At 41.7% G+C, this 25,113-nt stretch overlaps 2 protein-coding genes across 2 annotated transcripts in view; one reads left to right on the top strand and one right to left on the bottom strand.

Moving 5' to 3' along the window:
* Positions 1 to 2,474: 2,474 nt before the first annotated feature.
* On the bottom strand, positions 2,475 to 5,495 carry CCN1 (cellular communication network factor 1). Its single transcript, XM_063136769.1, has 5 exons — positions 5,126 to 5,495; positions 4,471 to 4,684; positions 3,758 to 4,105; positions 3,358 to 3,560; positions 2,475 to 3,250 (listed from the first exon to the last, which is right to left on the bottom strand). Exons 1-5 carry the CDS (start codon positions 5,186 to 5,188, stop codon positions 2,951 to 2,953), a joined length of 1,128 nt encoding a protein of 375 aa, XP_062992839.1. The 5' UTR covers positions 5,189 to 5,495; the 3' UTR covers positions 2,475 to 2,950.
* Positions 5,496 to 7,708: 2,213 nt separating this feature from the next.
* DDAH1 (dimethylarginine dimethylaminohydrolase 1) overlaps positions 7,709 to 25,113 on the top strand; it is a 157,293-nt gene continuing 139,888 nt past the window's right edge. Inside the window, exon 1 of the mRNA XM_063136804.1 lies at positions 7,709 to 7,891. The gene's annotated coding sequence lies outside the window, so the exon portion shown is untranslated. The remainder of the gene's footprint in view (positions 7,892 to 25,113) is intronic.

A 25,113-nucleotide genomic window follows, 5' to 3' on the forward strand; every position in this document is an offset into this window, starting at 1 on the left:
CGCCTCCCTCCCAGATGCACACACACGCACACACACACACACACAGAGAGAGAGAGAGAGAGAGAGAGAGAGAGAGAGAGAGGGATGGATGGATGGATGGATGGATGGATGGATGGATGAGGTGAGCAGAGGTTACTGCCCCTTTTCCTCATCCGTCTTCCTGCTCACTCTTGCTGACAGGACAGGTGAACAGGCAGCAACAGCAAGGAGACACAGCAAGCTCCAGGGCTTGGCAGTGGGCCCCTTACAATGCCATCCTCTGGTTCCAGTCTTGTATATCCCAGCTGTTCTACATAAAGAATCTGTTGGAAGTAGAGGCCCCTAAGAGGATAAGAATTGCCTTGGTGGATCAGATCAGATCATGCTCAGGGATGCTATAGCTGGCATCCCTGAGCATGAGTGCAGGGCTGGACTGGATAGCCTCCAGGATCCCTTCCCTTTCTATGATTTTATGCAGTGCTTTTTGTTTCCACCAGGGGCCAGTCATATGCCTCTGTCAGCCCATAAGGAAGATATCATATGGTATTCCAAAGCAACTAACATTGAAAAGTAGTATACTACCTCTAGACAGGGAGTTTTTAATTTAGCTATCATGGCTAATAACAATTGACTGATCTGTTGTCCATGAATTTGGCTTTTAAACAGCCATCAAAGCTTACCAGCCAGGACCTCAAACCCTCACCACTCCACCACAAACCTACAAATGAATGATTTTCAGTGGATATGTTGGACTTCTATATGGCGATCTACCAGATATAACTGATTCCCTATAGGAAAGAGTCTCCATATAGCTGGATCTAAAAGCAGCCGATGTATGATATGAATCCATTTTATCAGTGTTTTTTCTATCATGTAGTTTGAACAAAAAGTATTAGCCAGTGGGACATGCAACAAAATGTTGCAGTGTACAATGCTCCTGTTCAACATCCTATCATCTGGCCATGCCCTTCTCCATGATACTCTATTTTATTCTCACTCTTCAGTTTTCCAGTTTTGCCCCAGTACTCAACATTCCATGACCACTGAACATGCTCAGTCCTCAGTGGGCTTTGGAGGTGGGGAGAGTCCTCCCAGGTATTTTTTTTTCATTCACCAGATTTTCTTGTACTTACATTAACTGCAGGGTTCCCACAACCCTCCCTCATGTGAATGGGTGATGCCGTTTTGACTACATAACCATCAGCACTAAGGCATAAACATCAGAACTAGAGGGAATGATACACCTTGAGCCAATTTATTCCAACTAAGACTTAGTGTTGGACTTGTCTGAATTCTCAGCTTGGCCATTTAAAATCTACATGTCTCAATCCATCAGCCGCAACCCCCATAACTGTAACATGGGAATATCAATCAGCTTTGTCGCTAGATTGTTATGAGGATTAGTGAGAGAAGAGTCCTCTGAAGCACTTTGCATGCTTGAAGTAAGACAAAAAGTAAGACTAATAGCTCTTTCTGTTCCTGTACCTTATACTTTTTTAGGTTATCAAAACTTCATATTCTACAAGTTATACAGTAAGAGGGAAGCAGAAGCAAAAGGGGACCCAAACTCTTGGCCTGTTGGAAAAATACTATGAATTCCTAGCATTCTTTTCTTTAACAACATGTTTACTTTTAATCACCGTATTATTTAGGATTAACACAACTAATTGCTTCAAGCTCATTTAAGTTTGAATTTACTGAAAGCAAACTACATCCTGTGGGTTGCAGGAAACTTTCACCCCACAAAGAAATGTATTCATTTGCAAGAAGCAACAATAGGAATCATTAGAAGCATTCATGAGCCTTCCTGCTATACCCTCTTTGGTTGCATAGTGAGCACACTGCATTTTAAGGAAAAACCATTTCCACTGAGAAATATTTTGTCTTTTGTCTTTCTTGACCAATCTAAATCAAAAGAGAGTATGATTCAATTTAGATTGGTCAAGAACTGACCTTTGGAAAAACAATGTTGTGTATAAAACTATTTCTCTCAAGTTTTCATTATTAAGGAATCATCAGCCCAAACACTTTGGTAAAATGCTACTGGCACTGAATTAAGATTAACAGTGTAATCCTATTCGTGTCTATTCAAAAGTAAATCATATTGAATTCAGTGGGGCTTACTCCTAGGTGAGTATAGGATTACAGCCTGAAACTCCAATCCTGAATGTTTATTTGGAGGCAAGCCCTCTCAAAGCTAATAAGTTTTGTAGGACTGCTCTACAGTAAATGAAACAAGACTAAGAAATGGTTTCCTATAGTAGTTTGAAATTCTATATGTTCTCCTGTTACCCCAAATCAAGATGAACCAAGACAAGATGAACCATATTAAATGAAATTAGGTAAATATTTCTTTATTAAATGATTAATTCCATAAATAAATTCTCTTAATTCATTGAATATAAAATTAAATCATTTACAACTTATTCCAGTATTAGGGATTTTTTTCCTCCAAAACAAAAGAAAGCTACATTTTGATAAATAAAATATTCAGCTTTAAAAAACAACAACCAATTTCTGTTTGTGGGTATGAAATATATAGCTGGTACCTATAGCTGCCATAGATGAGAACTCCAAAAGTGCCCACCTTAGGAAGGAATGTAACCTCCAACATGAGTTTGGAACAACAACGAATGTGTGGTATTATGTTGATCAGTAGGGAACGGAAGGTATTCATAGACAGAACAGACGGACAAACGTATAAACAGATCAGTTACAAACAGAAATCAGTAATCATGAAAGTGCTCCAAAATGAAGCAAGAAGATTGCTCCAGTATTATGAAGCTTTAAATATGCTCAAACTGTTGCATTAGTATCCAGTTGCACAGTGCATTCTTGTGTCTCAGTGTTGCCCTCCAATGGGCAAAGGCACCACTTGCTTAAGAGTTCATTTCTCCACTGTTACTTCAAAAAAAGGTAAAAAACCGAACAAAAACAAAAGCCTCGTGCTCAAGCCTGAACACATCACAACTTAGTCCTTAAATTTGTGGATGTCATTGAATAGCCTGTAATTAGGGTAGGCCTCGTTTGCATGGGGGCAGTTATAGTTGCATCTGCAAGACTGGATCATCATGACATTCTTAGTGAAGGTCTCTCCATCATCACAGCGGAACCGGATCTTGACAGTTCTGGTGTGCTGAGGAGTGCAGCATCTGCTGTCTACACACGAGCCACAATACTTGGGCCGGTACTTCTTCACACTGGAGCATCCTGCATAAGTGAACTTGACTGGAGCGTGGGCCTTTTTGGTCTTGGTGCATTTCTTTCCCTTCTGGAAGGAAGAGATTAACAGCGTGGTTAGCCAGAACTCTAGGTAAAAGACACCCTCCAAGAGAGTGACTTGGAAACCATAGTGTAATGGTAAGAGGCTGTATTTACCTTTAAGGAGTCATAACTGGGCTGCCCACATGGCCTCACTTCACATATCCTGGTCTCTTTGACAAGTCTGCAGTCAGGATTATCATTGGTGACTCGGGTGGAGACACCAGTCCCACAGGTCTTTGAACACTGGGACCATGACGTTGTTTGCACAATGCACTTTGAATTCTCAAACGAGTGGCTGCGAGGCTGAGATTCGAAGACTAAAAAGAAGGGAGAGAAGAAGAAAAACAGTGTAAATTTTTCAGATTTTTTTGAGCCCTTTGTTTCTCTTCTCATTAGCATGCAGAGCAAAACACTGTAGACATCAACAGATAATCCCCACACTATGGAAGTTTCAGGGATAATCCCCCTCCCCTCCATTGCACAGGGTAACATAACCTTGATATTCTTAACTCACCGGGCAACATTTTTAGCCCTCCTTTCACAATGGCTATTAGCTCATTGTTTCTGGTTAATTCGCCTTCGGAAGCATCCACACCGAACTCTTTGCCAAAGAATCCGTCCAGTTCTTCCAGGGTATCTTTGGAGTCATCACAGACCCATTCCTCGCAGCACTGGCCAGGCACTTTCACTAATCTTGGGTTAGGGCAGCCCAAGTTAGGAAGGGAGAGTTCTTGCGGGCACAGAGGAACACAGCCAACAGCTCCATCAATGCATGTGCACTGGTGCTTGCAGTTGGGCTGAAAACTCTCTCCGTTCTGGTAAATTTTGGAGTTGTATTCACAGGGTCTCCCTTCTGACTGTGCTGCAAAGGTTAGAAAAGAGGCAGGAGTTTTAAATCGGGCTCAGTCCACTGAAGCAGGGTGGGTTCCTCCCCCCCCTGTTAAATTCAATTTATGGTAAAAGTTCCCTACAAACCCCTAGAGCTCTAAGCTAGAACAATAAGTTAGTCAGGAATCACTTTTCCTTATGTGCTGTTAGCGCAGCCCAGACATAGTGAATTGCATTCCAGACTGCTGAAGTCATATGCCCTTCTGCCAATCTACCAACAACAAAGCATAACCATACATGGACTGAAAATTACTAAACTTCGACACTACAAGGACTGGTGGGTATTTCTCTCTATATGTATATACGAGCTTTGAAGGAGCCAAGCCGCAAGCTTCTTACCTCTGCAGATCCCCTTTAGAGCTGTGGAACTGGCGCCGAAATTGCATTCCAGCCCCTTGGTGTGATCGCAAGGCTGCGTCTTGCTGCAGTCTTCATTGAGCTGTTTAGCACAGACTTTACAGCATCCACAACTGTCCAGAACCAGACCGACTCCTGGGGCACATCTGGGGACCTCCAGAGGGCATTGGCACGCAGCCGGGCAAGACGAAAGTACCTGGGGAGAAGAAACGAATAAAACTGTTCAGATAAAACAGCTACTCTACAGGAAACTTACACGGACCCAGACCAAAAACTGCAGGCACTTCACCTTTGATCACTGCCAGTTTAGAGTTTTACAATCTCATATATACTTGCCTCTGAGTACGTCCCAGTGAACTCAGTAGGGATTATTTCGAGTAAACACGGATGAAATTGCACTGCAAGTTCCGTATTCCTCTATCAACACACATGCAAATCTCTCTCAGCCCCCCTCCCCCCAAAAGTCTGCCTGTCTTTTAAGTTCTTCAGACTTTAACATACTTCAAGAAAACGAGCCACCATATAAAACCTTGTGTAAAAGAGAGGGTAAAAAAAAAAAAAAAAACCAGAAAGCCTCTCGAAACCAACGAGAGAGGAAAAGAAGTCGCAGCAAGTTAAAAACAAAACCCACACCTACCCTGTTTACTAGCTGAAGGAAGGCAAAAGCCAAGAAGAAACAGCTGGTTGTCTGAGAGTTCATCTTTGTCTTGTTCTGAGGAGGATTTGTGTTCCTTTCCCTCCCTCTTCAATGCGATCCGGCGAAAAATGAACTTGAGAGCCGGAAAAAGAGGGCGTCTGAACAAGTCCCTTGCCTGAAAACTTGGGTTGCCCAGGCGAAGCGACTGCGGGTGGCTTCTTCGTCTTTTCTTTTTAAAGAGAGACGAGTCCTGGAAGAGTTATAAAGCCTCGTGGCTCGTCTTGCTTCTTCTCTGAGAAAGGTAAAAAGAGGAGAAACCGGCTGCCTCCTCCTGCTGCTGCTCGTGTTGCGTTTCTCGGGGATCCCTTTGCCGTCTGAGAAGGCAGTGCGAGGGAGCTGCCTTTATATGCTGCGCTGCCGCCGCGTGCTGCAGCTGCACTGACGTTGAGCGTTCCAGAATTCTAAAGCATCAGGAATTCTAAAGCATCTCAGGAATGTTTCCTTGGCGCGGTTTGCATCCAAACTCCTCCCTGTCTAAGTTGCACTTTTTTTTTGTCTCCCAGCAAGAAAACAGTTTCTCCCTCCCCTCCCTTTTCAACATTTTAAATACATTCATATATAATACCGGCACAGACGCTTCTTGTAGAATATAATTTTAAATTTTATTTCTCTCTCCCACTCCCTCTCCCAGCCCTTCACAAGAAACTTTCTCCATTTGCAGCCTGGGAAATAAGTGCGTTAGATAGACAGATTGTTCCGGTGTGTTTGCTAAATAGCTTATATGCTATTTGAAGATTAGAGGGGAAGATTCGCAGGCAGGGGAAAGAGACCCGAGGGAAGAGAGGGACCTGCCATACCAATCTGTAAGGCATTCGGATCTGATCCAGTGCTGGAATGAAAGGGTGTATCCCAAAATAATACCCAGATGGCGTAGTTTAAACTTTTTTTTTTTTTTATGAATGGGGCATGTGCAAAAGAAACTACTCGCCGTTCTCTGGAAAAGTTCCAGGACAGAGAGGAGGATGGTGTGTGAGAGAGAGTGAGTGAGTGAGGAATCCTCTTGTCCCCCTTAAGTTTTGGGGTTATGGAAAAATGTTACCTTGTCACCTTGATCGTGGAAGTTCCTGCTACTCGAGGTCATTGAAGCAGCAGAAGAAAAAAGCAGTTTCTTCTCCTGCAACCACAATGAACTCTCCCTCCATCGCCTCCACATTTTGATGACTCAAAAAGCAGATCTCATGACTAATAATATACCTGTCCTCTGCTGCAAGTGCTTCCTGTCTTTGTATCCCTGCCCAGGTGTTTTCCTCTCCAGATACTTGTTCTAGGGAAAGGTTCGGCTCTTCTGATCTTTATATCTTTTAAATCGATAATCTTTATAGCATGTAGAGACGGCTGAAAATAAACTATTTTAAAAGACTCCCCTTTCTTCTATTCCTGACTCTTGATCTGCCTTGAAAGGTGTGTGTGTGTGTGTTCGGAGAATGTACTTCAATGAATGCAAAATTGAAAGTTGTTCCTATGGAGCAGTGAACTTTCAATGACCTTCAGTCTAGCATGGAATGATAAGCAATTAAAATAAACAGCGCCTAAACTGTATTTCCAACGTAGAGAGAAGTATTCAAAGGCAATGCTTTTTACTATTACATAGTTTTTCTATCTATCTGTCTGTCTGTCTGCCTGTCTATCTATCTATTGATGACAGATAGCTATATTACACCTTATACTTTGAATACTTTTATATCCTTAAAATACGTAAAAATGCAAAGATTCTTTATTGGTGTAATAATCATGCAGAAGGCAAACACTCTGATGAGGTTGAAATCAATTTTTTAGGCCCATACATAAGCCAAAAGCATCAGAGGCTTTGAGAACACCCTTTTCTCTGCAAGTCTGTATTTACCTCTACAATCAAGTCTCTTTATTATTTTTTCATTCTCATGAGGCTTTTGGGGAGGGGGGGTTTCCTAGCTTCTGTTGTGGCCTCTTATGATTTGACTTCATGGCTGTAAGTATTTCCAGATGGTGATTCAGACACCAGACGTAATAATATTTCCATATTTGGTAGAGCAGTAGCCTGCATTTTCCACATTTTTCTACTCTGTTATCCAACCACAAAGCATTCTTGACAGCTTCAGATGTTGTTAAATATAGACTTCACTTTTGTTCCCAGGGCAGGAAATTCTTTGGAATTTCTGGTGGGGTGTATTTTTCCCCCTTCTTCACGCAATATGCCTATTATGGTTTAAGAGGAATGGCACTGGAGGAAACAATTGTGGCTTGCTGATCTGTTAGTGAAAAATAATAACACACTACTTTCTTAAGAGAAATAGTCTAGCTACCCATCAAGGTCTGTTCGAGGAGGTTGCATTTATTTTGAATAAGTTATGAATACCTTAATTGCTGTTTGTTTTCAGCAACTGAGACATGCAAGAGCAGCTAGCTCCGAAGCAGAAAACATTTGCCAAAACCCTATAGCGGACTAATGGAGGTGGGGGGGGGGGAGGAGGGAGGGAGGAAGGAGATGTGAAGGGGAAAGCAATGTGATCAACCTGGCTGCCTACCACTGCCATACGGTTTGTGTCTTATATGTGCTACACTCACAGAGGGTGGCCATTCAGGGGAGGGGAGCTAACCCCTCGCCAGCCCTACTGCTGCTTTGGAGGAGGAAAAACCCAGACGGTTCGTCGCCTGCGCCTTCCCACTGCTGAAAGGGGTAAACACACAGAGGGAGACATTTCATAGGGTCTGTGAACGTGTTTCAGGGTAAGTGTTGCTCTTGGGTCCTAATTGGGGACGGGGACGGGGGTGTGGGGAGGAGAGGCATGAGTGTGAGTCTAGTAGACATTGTGGTAATGCTTTTTTTAAAAAAATAAAGAATAATATGCAGCTTTGTTGAATCCTACAGTAGTTATAGAAATGACAGGAATATTATTATTTTTCCCTTTAAGGGGAAAGAGGTTGGGTGTCTCTGCAGCCAGGGAGGTAGGACCAATATAATAGGGCCAGTGTCCTCGACTGGGTGAGGTTTGAAGCGCCAGTCTGCACGCTTGTACAGTGGAGTTTCCACAAACATATAGGTTTTGTCTTATTTCTCAAACATGGGTATGTTTTGTAGCTGGCTGGCTCCAGACACCTCTTCCCCCCCCCCCCCCTCACCACCAGGAATTGGCATGGGGCTGATGGATCTTTTGTGGATTCTTTTGGAGGAAATTCTCCTTTCTCCATCAATTCCAACCCCCCACCCCGTTGCCACCATAAGGCAACATGAGGAAACCATGTATCAATCCTCCAAAAAAGGAGTTCAGCCCAGCCTAAAATAATTGCATTTCCTACAAATCTTTTCCCCACCACCACCGCTTCCCTAACAGGAATATTCACAAAAAAGGAAGCGGCTGTTTCGATCTCTCCTCGCCGAGTTTGAGAGACTGTGTGGGGCAGGGAGAGTCTTGTGCTGTTCTTTGGCTAGTAATCCTAGCATTTGTAGCTAGAGGCAGAAAGTGCTGAGGCTGCTTTCCTCCAAAGCGGCCTTGTCGCTGCTTGTGGTGATCCTGATGTCTTCTGTAGCCGGGGTGGGTGGGGGCGTTATCTCTCCCCCCCCACCTCTCCCACTCCGCCCCGATCCACTTGTCTGGCCTTGCTCCGAGAAATCGAGGATGGCTTGTGGACGAGGGCGACTGAGAAGAGAGTTACTGTTGCCAAAGTGATTTCCGGCTTCAGCTAAACAAACTCCAGAGGTTTCCAACCCCGGTCCATATTTGGTGAAAGTCTTGAAGACCTCGTCATCCGTCCACCTCCTTAGTCTCCCCCTTAAGGATGACGACGCTGCTGCTGCAGGACAGGCGTAGCTGGATCGAGCTCCGTTTAGCAAGAAGAGCTCATCGCGGGGTCCTTGAACTGCATACCAGAGATCCAGGACACTTGGAAATCTCTGGGCACGTTTTCCTTTCCTGGAGTGGAGCAGGAGGTGCAGGGTTTCCCCCCCTCCCTCTCCTTACTGTGTAAGGAAGATCTCCCTTCTAGCCAGCTAATAATCTCTAGCTTGAGTGTCCTAAGGAACTGCATTTAGGCTGCTCATGAGTTTATCACTCAAGCTAAGTTAGGGAGTGGGAAATGCTTTGGACTGCTGAGGCCTTCCTGTGTATTGGGGAGAAAGATAAGATGGGCCACAGCAGGCATGAAGTATCCTCTGCTGGGTTTGGGTGTCAATATTGTACAGAGCTGGGCAATTTGGAGGGTGGAGTTTTTGCAGAATGCTGTCCTTGACTATGGGTGCTTCCAGCTGAAAGGGGTCTACCAATCAGAAGGCCAGTGTGTATTATTATTATTTTGTTTATTTGTTGTTTTAACCATCATGGTCATATCTATTATTATTATTATTATTATTATTATTATTATTATTATTATTATTTCTATACCACCCCATAGCCGAAGCTCTGTGGGCAGTTTGCAAACATTAAAAACATTAAAGATGCCGTACACAAAATGTAAAAGCAACTTACATAAAATAAACAAACACAAACTATATACACAGAGACAAGATATATCTGTAAAAAACTTTAAGCAATCAAGCCAGGATTGATTAAAACTCATTTTATGCTACCAAATGCCTGGGAAAAGATAAAAGATAACAATGTTGGCACCAGGCAGGTCTCATCAAGGGAGATAATTCCGTAATTGGGACACTATCACTGATGAAGCCCTCTCCCTTGTTGCTGTCTCCCCAACTTTCCTTGGAGTAGGCCGGTGGAGGAGGACCTTAGATGTTGAGTGTATTATATGGGTAGGTTCATGTCAGGGGAGGCACTCCATCAGGTATTGCGGTCCAAGCTATGTAAGTCTTTATAGGTTAAAATCAGTAGCTTGAACTGGGATCAGAAACATACAGGCAGCCAGTACAACCTGTCTGTTGGTCCCTGTTATCTATCTGGAAGTGCCAGTGTAGTGTAGTGGTTAGAGTGTTGGACTGGAATTTGGGAGATCCAGGTTCGAGCCCCAATTTGGGCCATGTAGCTCACTGCCTAACCTATGAGGATAAAAAGGAGAGGAGGAGGAATATGTAAGCCTTGGGTTCCTTACAAGAGGGAAAAGAGCAGGATATAAATGTAATAATAAATAAATAAATAAATTGTGCAGCTATTCAATCCTTTATTTCTGAATGGATTTTCTGTGGTAGGAAAAAAGATGTAACAGCCAGTCAGGAAACATGCAAGGGCTGGAAGCAAAAGGCATTGACACCTGGACCCCCACCCCACCCTCACTGAAAGTTTATGAATGAGACTAGGCAGTGGCACAATAAAAGCACCATATATAGAGAGAAAATGCAACATTTGATTGTAAAGTTGATTGACCAGTGATGCCCAAGCAACTGGAGGAATAGCATGGGGGCATCACTGTTTGGAGGGTCACCAGTCAAGCAGTGTGCCGTTTGAGAAGTGCACCCAAGGAACTCTCAGAATAATGCCTGATTCTCCGATTGTACAAACCTGTGCCCAATCCGAGAGTTGGCCCCATAATTCTCTGTGACAATGCAAGAAGCCCTTTGGCGCATCACTCTTGGAGCACGTAGTGTAGTGACTTGGGGCAGCACAAGATCTTGATCTGTCCTATCAATCCATCTGTAGAGCAGGGGTTCCCAAGCATTTTACAGGAGACTGGGCTAAGCCTCCATTTGTTTATCCTAGTTCTTAAATTGTTTAAGATGCCGGGAAGTATGCACACACACATTACCACAAGCACCCATATTTGCCAGGTTGGCATCCCACCCTCAAATTTTCCATAGAACTTTAGACAGTTATTGATTCAGAGTTATATAACATCAAATAAACATATAAGAGAATGGGGGCAAAAGGAAAGAAGATAACATGGATAAACATCACCTCATCCATATTCCCACACATTTCTCTTCCTAAGAGAGCTCACAATTTCTTCCCTATACTCTGTATTTCAAAGTTTTCCCCCTGGCAGATACTGCTCTATTGTAATAAATGTCATCTCAAATACATTTCAAACAGTCCTAAAGGGACCTTATAAAGCCAGGTATATGGCATGTCTGTTTACAGTCTTAGGCTATAAAATGGGCTGAATTTTAAGGAGTTAAATCAAGTGGCTACATGCACTACTTTTGTATTTAGGTTTCCCTAAATCTTTTCAATTGTGGTCTTTCCCCCCCAAGTTATACCTTAGAGAATGGATCTACTTATCTAGACACTCATCAAAAGGGGAACATGAAAATATTAGGACAGAAAATATATTTTTCTTCAAGATTATTGTGATGTGTTGAAGGGGGTTGTGGTTACCCCGTATTTGGAACTGAGAGGGGTATCAAAGAATAGTAGATTGGTTCTAAATGGAAGTTTTAAGGTCTTACTTTGGGAAAGGCCCAGATATGAGAATATTGAACACAATTCAAAAAGTTTGATTTTATTTTGATCTGAACAGGTTTGCCTGAGGAAATGTCTGGCATTACTGTATTGTAAACCTATACATGTCTTCAGTGGTTTCTGGAGTTGCCACTGGACATACATGGTGGACACAGGACATACATGGTGGACTCACAACTAGTCCTTTGATAGTCTCACTAATCAATGGAGCAAATTCTGCTTCAGTGAATTGTACAGAGAAAGGGTTTGCAAGTGTGGAAACCAATTAGTTGGGGCTGTGGCTACACCTTCCTCCATATCCCAGACCATGTTATCTTGGGGAGGGGGTGCTGCCCCCATCTGTGATTTTCCTTCTCTTTCTCAATCCTGCTCCTCCCTGGATTTATTCTTATATTTGTCTTCCACGATAACTGCCACCTGCCGCCTCTTTGTTCTTCCTCTTTTCCTCTATGTCTGAATGGATGCATCAATGTTCCCTGATAACGGACTTTAAAAGAATTTCAAAAGTTAACTCTCTGGCGTAAGCAGGAAGCATACATTGTATAAAGTAAATCTGGGAGGCACTCAGAAATCCTCCTGAGAAGGTCCATGGCTCCCTTGGGGTATTCAAATAACACATGTCCCTTGCAGCTTTGCTTCTTAATCCACAATTGACATTCACATTTCTCAGCACAGCAGGATTGGCTTACTAACACCAGTTCCATACCAGATATGTGCTGCTTTGTCTGGAGGCAAAGGCTAGCTAGAGTTCCAGCTACTCTGTTTGGTTAATCAGAACTTATGGGGCAGTGATGTGTGATGCAACTTCTCCTGTATTGCACTGGCTCCTAAGAGTGGCTTGGACAGGCTGATGATGTCATAAGTTCTTGGCAGCAGAAGCTGTGATAGGCCTCTGCACAGGCCCAGCATTGTGGCACTTGGACCTCACAGATTAGGGACTCCCCTTTGTCTTCCTTGGTAGGCCTGGAATGGCAGCATGCCCTTCTATGGAGGTTATGACAGGATACAGTTGTACTGGGCCGTATGGTATGCCCCTTTGGGACACCTGAGTTTCTTTACTTCATTTAAGGTCAAAATTGAGGCCTAGATTTCATTCTTCATGGAAAATATATCCAGAACTAAGATGGATAGCAGAATTCTTTTTTAAAAAATGCATGGACAAACATTCATTTAGGAACTTCCTTATTATTCTAGTTTCCCCTTCTTGTTCATTTCTTTCCACCAATCTCTCCTCCTTTCCCCCTTTCAGTTTCTTCTCTCTCTACACTTTCTGTATGTGAAATTTGTGCTTGCCTTGGAATGGGCCTCTTCTGCTGCCTCTGCCAGACCACTGGTTCCTGCAGCTCTAAATCATGCCTTCAGTAGTAAATGTCTAGGTTCTGTGACTCACTTGGGAGGTGAAAAGCTGAGGAGGGGGAGATAGTTAAACATGGAAATGCATAGGATAGACAGTGGAACTGAAGAATGACCTCATGTTTAATGTTCAAGTGGTTTCAGGTTTTCCCTTCCTTGATTTGCACAAAGTTAATGAAGTATTCTTTAGAAACAAATAGACAAATCTACATTCCTGGCGCAGCAACTATACAAACAGTCCTGTTAAGAACCGTTTCTAGGTCCTTTTTAAGTCCTTCAGAACTATGATGTTTTGTCATCCCTAAATTTACTTTTCACCTATCTTCACAGATCTCATAGTTCACTTACTAGCAGGATCTTCTAGAACTTTCTGCCCCATTTTTTTAAAAAATATTTCTCCAGGGAAATAAAGAGAAGAGGAAAATCTAGTGGTTTCCCCATCACTCTTTGGAAGTGAGGAAGGACCTGAAAGTAGATGTTGAAAATGTTTAATTTCAAAAATGAGACATGCATGGACTTAGGTATGACTTGAATACCTTCGACATTGCTGATGTCGAAGAAGCTGTACCCCCTAATTGGTTTCAGGTCACTTAGTGGTGAGGAAAAACCTTTGGCACATACTCAGCAATACTCTCTTGGTCCTTCAGGTGCATAGGAAACCCAATTTGCAAACAACTTATTTATCGTAACTTCCATATAGAGTTGTTCCTATTATCCATAATTTCTTTATGCCATTCTTTCCTTTAAAGAGGAGGAAACTATTGTGGTTAACCTTGAACTTCTACTAATTCATAAAATGACTGTGAGGGTGCAAAAACAATTCGGCATTAAATGTTAAGGGGAGACTATGTGCTTATTGAGAAGTTTGTTCTCCTTATTGCAAGACCTGGAAAGATGTTTCAGTCTTCTGAAACTCTTCTAGAATCAGCTGTCAGCGGGAACACAGCAGCTAGACCAGAATATAATGATGAGATCACTGAGCAATTATATTTGGTATGGGCATTACACATTGCTGCATAGCTTGACCATCTTAAAATCAAAATACCTCATTCTCCTCTATAGTCATATGCTAGTAAATGAAGCTGGCGTTGCCCATCTTTGACCTAGCATAAATAAAATATGCATTATACAAGGATAGATTGAGTAGCCGCCCAGTACCCAAATCCAAGCCTCACAACCTTTCATCCTACATGTGGCTTTGCTTGCTTAGTACTGTTATCCTGGCCTCTGTCAGTAGGCAATCCTCATGAAGCATATTTTGACATTTAGGGTGCTTCCAGTCAGAGGGGTCCTATTAGAAGGCCTTCCATCTTTTTCTTCTGAACAGATATCCTGCAGTAAGGAAAAAGACAGAAGAAGCAGTGAGGAAACACGGAAAGATTACAAGTGGAAAATGATGTCTGAATACCCCTAGCCCAGCCCCTCCCCCCACATTCTGTAAATGAGGCAGGGCAATTGTGCAATAAAACCCTCATCTGGAAGCACCCTCAGTTCAAAAATATCCTTTTCTCAGGCTTCTCTAACTGTCTTGGACTACTATATATGTACCAATTTTCAGTTTTTACAGTGTCCAGAACGTTAGCAGTTGGGAGGAACATTTCTATCCCCCATTTCTAGAGAGATATTTATACGTATTTCTTTTCTAATAATCTGCATGGTTTTGATTACATGAGTTCTGAATTTTCACCTTTCTTGGTTGTGTCTGGAAGTATCATAAACCATTTTGGGGTGGATTTTGAATTCCCTGTTTTGTGAATGAGATGTATAAATGTCCTATTTTCAGATTGTTTTAGGAAACAGAGTTTTGGATTACATGTGTTCCAAATTTCAGAGCTTTGGCTCATTGGTAACTGTCCTAACAATTTTAAGATCCCCATCAGTCAGTCAATCAGGGAAGCCTAAACACAAGCATCTGTGAGTCAATCATGAGAACTGGTTGAGATGAGATCAAAGAAATGTAAACCAAATACAAAATGAGTTCTGAAATATGTACTAATTTCAATCTCAATATAGTTTAGTTTCAATTTAGCTCCAGTGTAGGAGTAACATGTTGCCTGAAGGAATAGCATATGAGTGCATTTTGAGAAAGGCTGAGAGGAAATAGAAATTATTTGCACTTACTCCTTTTTGCACTTTAGGGTAATGGGTAAAAGGGGAAAGCAACATGCACCCTTTCCTCACACTAATATGTGTGATCTGTTTCTGCACCTGGAGCATAAGCATCCCATCATGAGAGAGATGTGCAAGTTCCCCCTTCATTAAATACACTGGAAGCATGAAACACACAAGTGTAGCGCATGATTTCATCTCTCCCGCACATACTTGTATCATACAAACCTGCTGTATGTAGAAATAATGGCTTGTAATGGCTGGAATGTGTCTCTGTGTGTATGTGGTGGTGTTGTGAAGGCTCAGTCTAGTATATATGGCGTTAATGTCAATTGATTCACATTGCTGTTTGCTGCTACAGTTCTGTGTACAGGAGCAGCACATAGCATATGTGTTCCTCACTCCTTAGTTACCATCTTAGGTCATTAAGCACACTGGCTCTCCCCTTCTTTATGTGTCCCGTTGGGCACGGCAATAGGTCTCGCAGTAAGTCTGCTGCTGGGTGCAGGTTGACCTTTCTTACACCTGTTACGTTATGGCTATATCTATGAGCAGCAACTGTTTTTATGATAATTACATTGTTGTGATATGCATCAAACCAGCGCCTATAATCTCACTCAATCCCTCTATCCTCTTCTGTGTCAAAGGCTAATATGCATGCTTGAGAATGACTCTGTGGCTGAGATCCAAAAGGACATCAGATCACACTATGTGGACCTGGATTACTACTGATTGCCTGCTTCCACTGCAGCACCATGCACCACATACCACACCATAGGGTCTCCCAACTCATTCCAGAGGGTCTCCCAGCCTTTAAGATTGGCTTTGTTTGTGTGAAAGCCTGATTGTGCAAGTGGGTTTCCACCCACACTTCTTTGGATCCATGCCAGTATTTGCACAGCCTTAAGTCTACCAGTCTCATGATGCCCTGTGAAGTTGGAGAAAATATGCATAAATGTGAATGACTGGTTTTGCAGCTTTGATGTACTGCCACTATGAGCCCAAATGCATGTGTGACAATACCTCGGCCCCAGACTGTGTTGAACCACTGAAACAGCAAGCGATGCAGTATGAGAAATTTTGAATTGGCTAATGGAATTTTCTCCAGAAATTCACTGTTTGGAGCTTGGAAAATTGAAGGGAAACTCAATTCCTTCTGCACATTTTGCGCTTGACTGCCCCAAACCTGTTACAGACGCTGCATGCAGTCGTTCTTATTCTTTGCTGGTGAACATTTGTTTTATCAGCTTCAATCCTCCTTCGAATGTATTTTTCCTCAAAAGTTCCTGCAATGTGCTACATTTAAATCTCTTTTCTTCATCTCCTGCAGTTTATATAACTCTTATGTTAATAAAAAAAATTTACATGGCCCAAAATCGTGTTAGGCATTTAGAGAACAAAGGGGGAAAGGTGCTGTCCTTTCTCCAAGGAGCTTAGAATCTAATTTTACACATGACAGAACAACAAGGCCATGACTAACAATAGGAGAGATGGGATGAAAAAGGACAAAAGATCCCGCACGCTAGGTAAGCTTCAGTCATCCATTCTAAGAGCAAAATATCACCATGTAACTTAGGTGACCGCCTGCTTACCCCCCAAAAAGTGTAATAGTCAAAGCAAAGAATTAATGAATATCCATTGTACTGAAATAGAGCTGCATGAATTCTAGATTTAATATTGCAATCTGATCCTCACATGTTAATCAAAACCAATGGGCAGAGATTAATTATTGCCTAGTAAAACTATAATTGTTGTTGTTGTTGTTGTTGTTGTTCTATTTAGAACCCACCCCCTATCCTTCTTTCTTATTCATAGAATTCACAAGGTAGCTTACAATACAAATATAAAAACAATTCACCATCATCATCAAACAGTACAAGCTAAAATGGGTGGACAGCTTTGGGTAATCTGGGGGCTAATTTCGAAAAGGTGCCCCACCCAATCTGCCCCACCCAGGCTACACACCTGCTGCAGCTCCTGCTGCCACCAAGTTTGAGTGCCTCCAAGGGAGGCTTTGAAGATGACAACAAAGGAGAGGGCCTTCTTGGTGATGGCCCACTGATTATAGAATGCTTTCCCCAATGAGGTCCACTTGGTGCCAACATTGTCGTCATCCTGGCACCAGGTTAAGACTGTCTTCTACTCTCAGGCATTGGATGGCATATGATGGGGCATTATGTCAATTGTTTTTATAAAGTCCAGTAACTTACTGTAATTGCTTTTAACTGTTTAAAATGTTTTTACATTTTGTGTGCAAAACATTTTATTTTATGTTGTATTATCTTGTATTTGTGTCATGTAATTTTCTGAACCACTGAGAGAGCTTCAGCTATGGGGTGATATAGAAATGTAAATAATCATATATATATTCAGAGTTGGGAGTTAGTTGGTCATCCTTTTTTGAGTGCTTTTCTGTTGACCAATTCTCATGAAACAAACTTCATTGGATAGCTCTTGATACAAAGATTTCATGAATAGCAATGGTCTTCACTGTAATTCAAAGTTGAAAGTTTATTTATGTCCATAATGTGAAGTGTTTTCATTAGATTTCATGTTTCTCCACACTACTACTACTACTAATTATTATTATAATAATAATAATGCCATTAACCTGGTGCTAAAATGGTGATGAATGGAAATGTCCCCCCCCAGGCATCTCCCCTCCATATACACAAATTATAGGGGTATTGTGCTATAACTCTTTCAATTAAGTGATATATAGTGCTTTAGCACTACCTAGAAGATAGATTTTTTAAAGTGATACAATTGCACCCACTGTAAAAGTTATGGGGTATGCATGCTGAGCTACAATAGTTCACCTACCTACCCAATTGGTCAAGGCCCATATTAATGCCATGCCTCTTTAAAAGGCACAAGAATAATGCAAAGGACATCTGCACTTGTGGACATTGTGTTACTCTTCCATCTTTCGCAAAAATGTGAAGTTTTCTGCAATAAAAGATGGAAGCAACACTGGGAAACACGGGAGGATTACAAATGGATGACAATGGGTGTTTCCAGATTGAAGGCTCGTAGCACAACCACTGAGAAGCAATTGTGAGCTATTCTATCTTTCCTTTCTTAATAGAGTATCTATCTGCGGTACAACAAAAGATAGAAGCTGTGGTGAGAAAACAATGGAGGGTTACTAGTGGAAGGTGATGTTGTTTGGACTGTAGAATTCTGTGAATGAGGAAGGTCAATGGTGCTATAAAACCTCATCTAGAAGTACCTAATATTGTGTAGACCCCTGCAAAATGCCAGTGAGCGAGCTATGGCAATTCCACAAAACATGCTTGCCAGGGCAGGACAAAGGTCCATATAGTTTGTCATCCTGTTTGCAGCATGATGAACCAGATGACTGGGAAGCCCACAAGTAGTGCATAAAGGCCATAGCTCTTGAGCAGCTGGTATTCAGAGGCATACTGATGATCCCCCTTGATTATAATTGGGTAATATTCTGTTTCTGATCAGGTCATATGAATTCTATTTAGTTTCTGATCAGGCCATATGAATTCTAGTTAGGAAATTAAAAAAATCCCTTGACAGAGATGTCACCTAAACCAGCATAGCTTTCAATCTCATAATTGTCCCTATGACTATAAACAGAATTTAATCATTCAAGAAGTGGTATATTCTGTTCCAAATCAGAAAAAGCTCATGCTACAAGGTTTGGCCAATTTGTCAACAGGAGACAAGCCAACAGACATGATGTCACCATTATATACATGGAGGGATTTCAGGAAGCCATGGGGTTATATACCTGACTTGTGGACAAAGAGTTTCTGTTAAAAACCAGTAACAACAACAAAACCAGGCATTTAAATTGTGCCTTCCAATTTCATTTCAGTAGGAGTGTCACCCATGGAAAGACTAAATATATAGCTCTCGTTATGCTGCATTGTTGGAAATAGTGATTGTGGCGTTGCAGCTTGCTGCACAACTGAATTTTATATGGCATCCTAATATACTAATAGCTATGGTATAAGTAATAAACAAAATGTTGCAGCATATCTTCACCTCTAACAGAAGTGCACCTGTGTTCAAGATTCTAGTCCATGTTGTCTTCCAGGATACTATAAAGCATAACCCAGGGGTGTAGAACCTAAAGTCCAAGGGCTAGATCCAGCCTTCTTAGGGACCAAATCTGGCCCTTGAAGGTTCCACAGATGGTCACGCCTACTTTCCCTGGCCTGCCCCCTTTCCCACAAGCACCAATCATTTCGTAGTTTTCCAGCCTTTGTGCTGTTTTTCCCCCTTGTAAAAAGTTAAAATTCCTCTCCTAAGACTAAGGGGGAGTCTACAACAGACATTTATTGCTGGATTGTATCACCTGCTCCCACGGTGATCTTGGCTCTCAGTTTTCCCGGAATATCCCTGACTTTGCAAGGTCAATTGCTGTTCGCCACAAGTTCCGGGCTCAGCGAACGGCTAATCAGTTGTGAGGGATGTGTGCATGGGTATCGGTGTGTTTTACTGCCAATTGTGTGTTGTTGTTTTCTAATACAAACATATTTCTGTGCAGGAGTGCATATTCAATGGAGTTCCCCCCATGTGTTGCTGCACATCTGCAGTCATGTGCATCCCTCACGAGTCATTAAAAAAAAAACTGTGCCCCATAGCCATCTGCCTAGCCCTGCCCACTTGTACCAATACACATGCAAAAGCGCCGTAACAGGGCACACGTCCTCCCAGAACGGCACTCCTGTAATTGCAGGAAAGATCAGTTGCGTGTGCCCCGTGAGTGGCGACCGCGGAAGTGGGGAACATTCGGAAGCATCCCTCTTCCGTAGCGAAAGGGCTGCAGGTGTAGATTAGCCCTTAGTTAGTGGCAGCAAGAGCTGTAAGATAAAATGTGCTTGTGTTTTTGGCCCTGTATCTTTTGCCGTTGGCCTTGCTGACTACTGAAATGAGGGCCTCAAAAGCTTGTCTGAAAAAGAAGTCAGCCCTCAGGCTGAAATAAGGTGCTCAGACAGGGCGTTCCACTCCACCCATCTTTTATTTTTTTCTCTTTTCAAATTGACACTGAATGTTCCATGGCCACTCATTCTTATTACACTGTTCTTTGTACCCTTCATTTTTCTGAAAAAAAATTATTGTACTTCTGTAAATCTCAGGGTATCCTTAAGCATGTAGATATCTCCTTCAAGTTTGTCAGTAGCCTGTTTTTCTCCTATCTGGTTGGCACTCACAACATCAATTCATTATTAGAGGAAGTAAATAAAAATTAAATGTTGAGTAAAAGATGAATAGAAAGGCCCCCAAACAAATGAAGCATCAGTACAAACTCTATGATGTCCTGAAACCTTATTTTTTAACTATTTGCTATTTTTCTTCAATTATTTTTGGGTGGTTTTTTTTTAATGTCATCTTAAATACAGTTTCTAGATTCTTGTTCATAGTGCTTTGTTGCCTCCTAAATTATAATTTCATCTTCTTATATGTATTGGGAAAACAGGTGTCTGGATTTCTTTGCTCTTATCATCCATCTTACATAACCAAGGAGCCCTTTTTCGAGACTGAAATGTCAACCTTCTGCATGTTTACTTGGCTTCTAAGCCTCACGGAGATTAGTTGTGCTTTCTCTGAAATAAGTGTGCAGAAGATTTTGCTATTAATCACTTACTGTTCTTCCCTTCCCAGAATACAGATGCATTTATTTACCAACAATGTTCACATTCACTGTTCTATGTTGCTTCAAATAATTGCTTTATCTCCCAGGGCAGGCATGAACCTGTGTTTTAGGTCCAGCTCATCTACTCCCTTGCTAATACCTGTAAGCAGTATATAATGTTGTTGGCACATATAGTTGGATATTAAGACGATTTCCCCAAGCACATCTGAATTTAATATCTACCAGGTGTGGTGTAATGCTTAATTCATGTTCTCTGGAGTGTTGCCATTAAATTCAAATGAACTGTTGTAGAATATAGGGAGGACAACTGAACACAGTGATGTGTATTTGTACAGTGATTTACTGTTTCAGATTGTGCCTTTAAGGCTTGTAAAGGATGTTTGGGTGACCATTTTTCAAAAAGGAAGGGGATTTGTCCTTTACAGTGCCCAGAAGCTCTTCAGATGCAGCTTCTCCCATAATAGATTGGAGCAATGGAGGAAACTGCAGCACTAAATATTACTAAGAATATAGGAAGAGCCCTGCTGAATCAAACCAAAGGACTAGTTAGTCCAGATCCTGTTGGACTGCAACTCCCATTAGCCCTAGCCAGCATGAGTGATGATGGGAGTTGCGGTCCAATAACATCCAGAGGGACACACACTCCCCATCCCTCATCTTATCTAACATCCTACTTCTCACTGGACCAACCAGATGCCTATGGGAAGCCCATAATTAGCTCATGAAGGCAAAAGCTGCCCCTCGCCCTGTTGTTGTTCCCCAGCAACTAGTATTTTGAGGCCTGCTGCTTCAGAATCTGGAAGTTGGATGCCTCCATTATAGCTAATAGCCACTCATAAGCCTATCCTCTATGAATCAATTTGTAAGTGGCCATCATCATATTCTATGACAGCAATGGCCATGCTTGCTGGGATATGATGGGACGTAGTCCAGCACATCTGGAAGGCACCAGGTTGGGGAAGGCTGGCTTATGCGCCATTATTCTTATCATTGTCGTCATCATCATCAATATTTATATGCATCTTCTCATTTGAAACACAACCCAAAGCAGTTTACAAAAGAATCAAAACAAACAAACCACTCACACATGTAATGGTATCTTGAGGTTGGTACAAAGATAGATCATGGCTGGAGGAAAGCCAAAGCAAAGAATTAGGTTTTCAATAAACTTGGGTGACCATATGAAAAGGAGGACAGGGCTCCTGTATCTTTTAACAGTTGTACAGAAAAGGGAATTTTAGCAGGTGTCATTTGTATGCATTCGCCACCTGGTGAAATCCCCTCTTTATCACAACAGTTAAAGCTGCAGGAGCCCTGCCCTCTTTTGTATGTGGTCACCCTAGTATAGATCTTGCAGCTTTAACTGTTGTGATGAAGAAGGAATTTCACCAGGTACTGCCTGCATACAAATGACACCTGCTGAAATTCCCTTTTCTATACAACTGTTAAAGATACAGGAGCTCTGTCCTCCTTTTCATAAGGTCATCCTAAATAAACATCTAAAACACACTAGTGTTGAGGCCTGATGTACCAACAGAGAACAGAGCATTCCACATGGTGTGTGCCACTGCAGAGAAGGCCTGTCTCCATGTCATTGCCAAATGAATATCCATAGTTCGCGACATGGACAACAGGGCTACCCCTGAAGACCATAGTGGCCTGGGATGTTGATGTAAGGCAAGATGTTCCTTGAGGTAACCTGGTCCTGAGTTATACAGGGGCTCATAGATTAATGCGAACACCTTCAGCCTAGCTCGGTAGTAGACTGGCAGCCAGTGTAGAGCCTAATACATGTGTAAAGTCTTTAAGGTGCCACAAGACTCTTGACTATCTTTTACTGCACCAGACTGCCACAGCTGCCACTCTGGAATCTGATGTGAGGAATCCTATCTTAGCCACACATGGCATTGCTCTTGGAGATAAGACCTTCCTGCGGAAGAGTGGGTATTTGCAGTGTCATGGGGCCTCCTCATTTAGGCAGATTTGTATTCTCGGGAATGAACTCACAAGCCTGTGAGACACGATGTCATCCTTTCCTATAGATAGGGAATAGTTGCTGGCAGCCAAGAAATCATGTATGAGTTGTAAGAGCTCTCTATTTAGGAATGCACAAGCAAATGCCCATCCCAATATTACATGTCTAGTAATGAAACAAGTAGTGGTAACATGTTAGACTAACCTCTTAGGTTGACAAGTTTCCAAATCTTAATGATATTTCATACCTGAGGGAGGCTTCTGGCTCAGCTAAATGGGGTGGAATGATGGGATTAGGATTCAGGGGTGGAGTGAAATTTCATAATTCTCTTATTTCCCTGTGAAACTAAAACAGGACTTATGAAAGAGGTTGACAAGGTTTGGAATCTTTCTCTCAAAAAGTATGTGATTATACGGTGTAAAACCCTCACTTTGACATCTTGATGTGACAGTCAAAATCAACTTCAGGAGTAAAGTATGAGGGGCAAAAGATGTCCCTTTGAGTCAGCCAATATTTTAAAGGGGTAATAACAATCATACTCCCCACATCCCAGGTTACATTTCCATTTTCTCTGCTTTGTGTGATTTAACTATCAATCCAAAGTTTATTGTTCTTGCCAAAGGCCATGACAAATACATGAAAAGAAAGCATCCATACATATATACAGTAATACAGATACCTTGAAAATACACAGATAACTTGAAATTTACCATAACTAAAACTCAGCATTCACTCAGCAATCTGAATCTCCATGGCAGTTTATGGCAATTTTGTCTAGTTCTGTCGTCCTAATCTTTTTTGCTGCCAGTGCAAACAAAGCCACTTTACATGTCACTTAACTGTTGGTATCACTCAGAAGAAAAAGAAACACCCATGTGTTAACAAGGGTTTCAGGAATCTCTCTCTTGGGTCCCTCTACAGAGGGTAAATTAACATGTAGTGAACAATATCTTCCACTTGATGTTGGCCACAGATGCATAGTCTGCATTCAAATGTCACTTTGTAGTAGCGTCCATCGAGAACTGCAGTTGGCATCACTTGGAAACTCAGTTCAATAAAAGCATTTCTTAGGGAAAGTGGCCTCAGTTTGGACAAATAGCTGGCTCTGAAATGTCCTGTTTTCAAAAGAGGGAACCATCGGGAGAATTTAGAGTTTTTAATTAGTTGCAGATCCCTCCTAGATCCCTCCTAGAATCTTAGTTGCTTCTTATCCATATCAAGGACAGGCTTCAACTTAGGAAAGTAATAGCTATGCAGGGGCTTTTGGAGTATTGCCATCCAATAACAATTTTTGTTCATTTCCTGGTAGCACATAGCTGGAAGACGTTCATTTGGCAAGGTGGCAATTTGTTTAAAGTATTTTAACTGAGCACTATATTTTTTACTTGTGGTGGGTCACCTACTTTATTCCAGTGATGTATAATCCATTTATTCATAGTAGTTGTTTAACAGTGCCATCCTATATAAGTCTACTCTGAAGCAAGTCCCACTTGAATTCAGTGAGGCTTATGTCTGAGCAAACATATAGAAGTAAATAGTTTTACGATTGTAGCCTATTTATTTATTATTTGATTTATATTCTGCCTTTCTACCAAAAAATGGCAGTTAAGGCGGCTTAAACAATTTTAAAACACATTAAAATATAATAAAACTCAACTATAGTCTAAGGGGGCTTTGAGAACATCATTTGGGGATGTTCTAGTCATCTCTGGGTTCTCCCCCCCCCCACAAAAACACAAGAGACTGAAATGCTACATATTTGGACATATCTAGACACATTCACAATTGGTCAGAGAACCATAAGCAGGAAATACAGTAAGATTGTGGTAGAAATGTTTGTAGGCACATATGCCATCATTGCTGGCAATGGAAAGAAAACATGGCAATACTCCATGGATATTTTTGGGTTATGGTGTGTACTGAAATGTATTGGAATAGTGTTACTCCATTGTAGATGTCACGTTTTTTCTTATGTGCATTGTCAACAGCAGGGTATAACTGTTGTGCCTGGAAGGACCTTTCAATACTGCATAAACATAGTTGTTTAACGCAGTTGGAGGAGCTAAGATTCCTAGTGTGAAGTGTTAACGTTGTGCCAGAATATTAAATTATCCAGGATTCTGACAAGTATTTCCTCCAGCAAACACTAAAAATCCAGCTCCTGGGTCTGTCAGGTATAAAATAAAATTATGAATTGACTCAAACCTACTCGCCTCCAGAACAGTTGGCTTTTATATGCCATTCCACTTTTGACCCTTCTTTCTGCTTTGCTGCTTAACCTCCACTGCTATCTTTCTATCTAGTTCTTGGTTTTTTTTATTTAGGTAGCTCACTTTGTTCCTGACCCAACAGTGGTCTCCATTAAGGCACATACTTGGTGACAATTTTGCATGTGTGGTAGGGTGGCCACTTATGTATCACAAAAAAGGGCAAATGCCTACAATTTGCAGATCCTAATTTATGGGCATAGAAACAAATTTAGGTATGATTACTATAATTTACCTGATGTACTATAATCCATGAGCTATGAACC

The sequence above is a fragment of the Elgaria multicarinata genome, chromosome 1 (assembly GCF_023053635.1).
Source record: "Elgaria multicarinata webbii isolate HBS135686 ecotype San Diego chromosome 1, rElgMul1.1.pri, whole genome shotgun sequence".
Taxonomy (NCBI): domain Eukaryota; kingdom Metazoa; phylum Chordata; class Lepidosauria; order Squamata; family Anguidae; genus Elgaria; species Elgaria multicarinata.

Coding starts and splice junctions, on each gene's coding strand:
- CCN1 (XM_063136769.1), bottom strand. CDS start 5,188: ATGAACTCTCAGACAACCAGCTGTTTCTTCTTGGCTTTTGCCTTCCTT. Junction 4,685..5,125: donor TCCTTCAGCTAGTAAACAGG/GTAGGTGTGGGT, acceptor TCTTCTCCCCAG/GTACTTTCGTCTTGCCCGGC. Junction 3,251..3,357: donor CCAGTTATGACTCCTTAAAG/GTAAATACAGCC, acceptor TCTTCCTTCCAG/AAGGGAAAGAAATGCACCAA.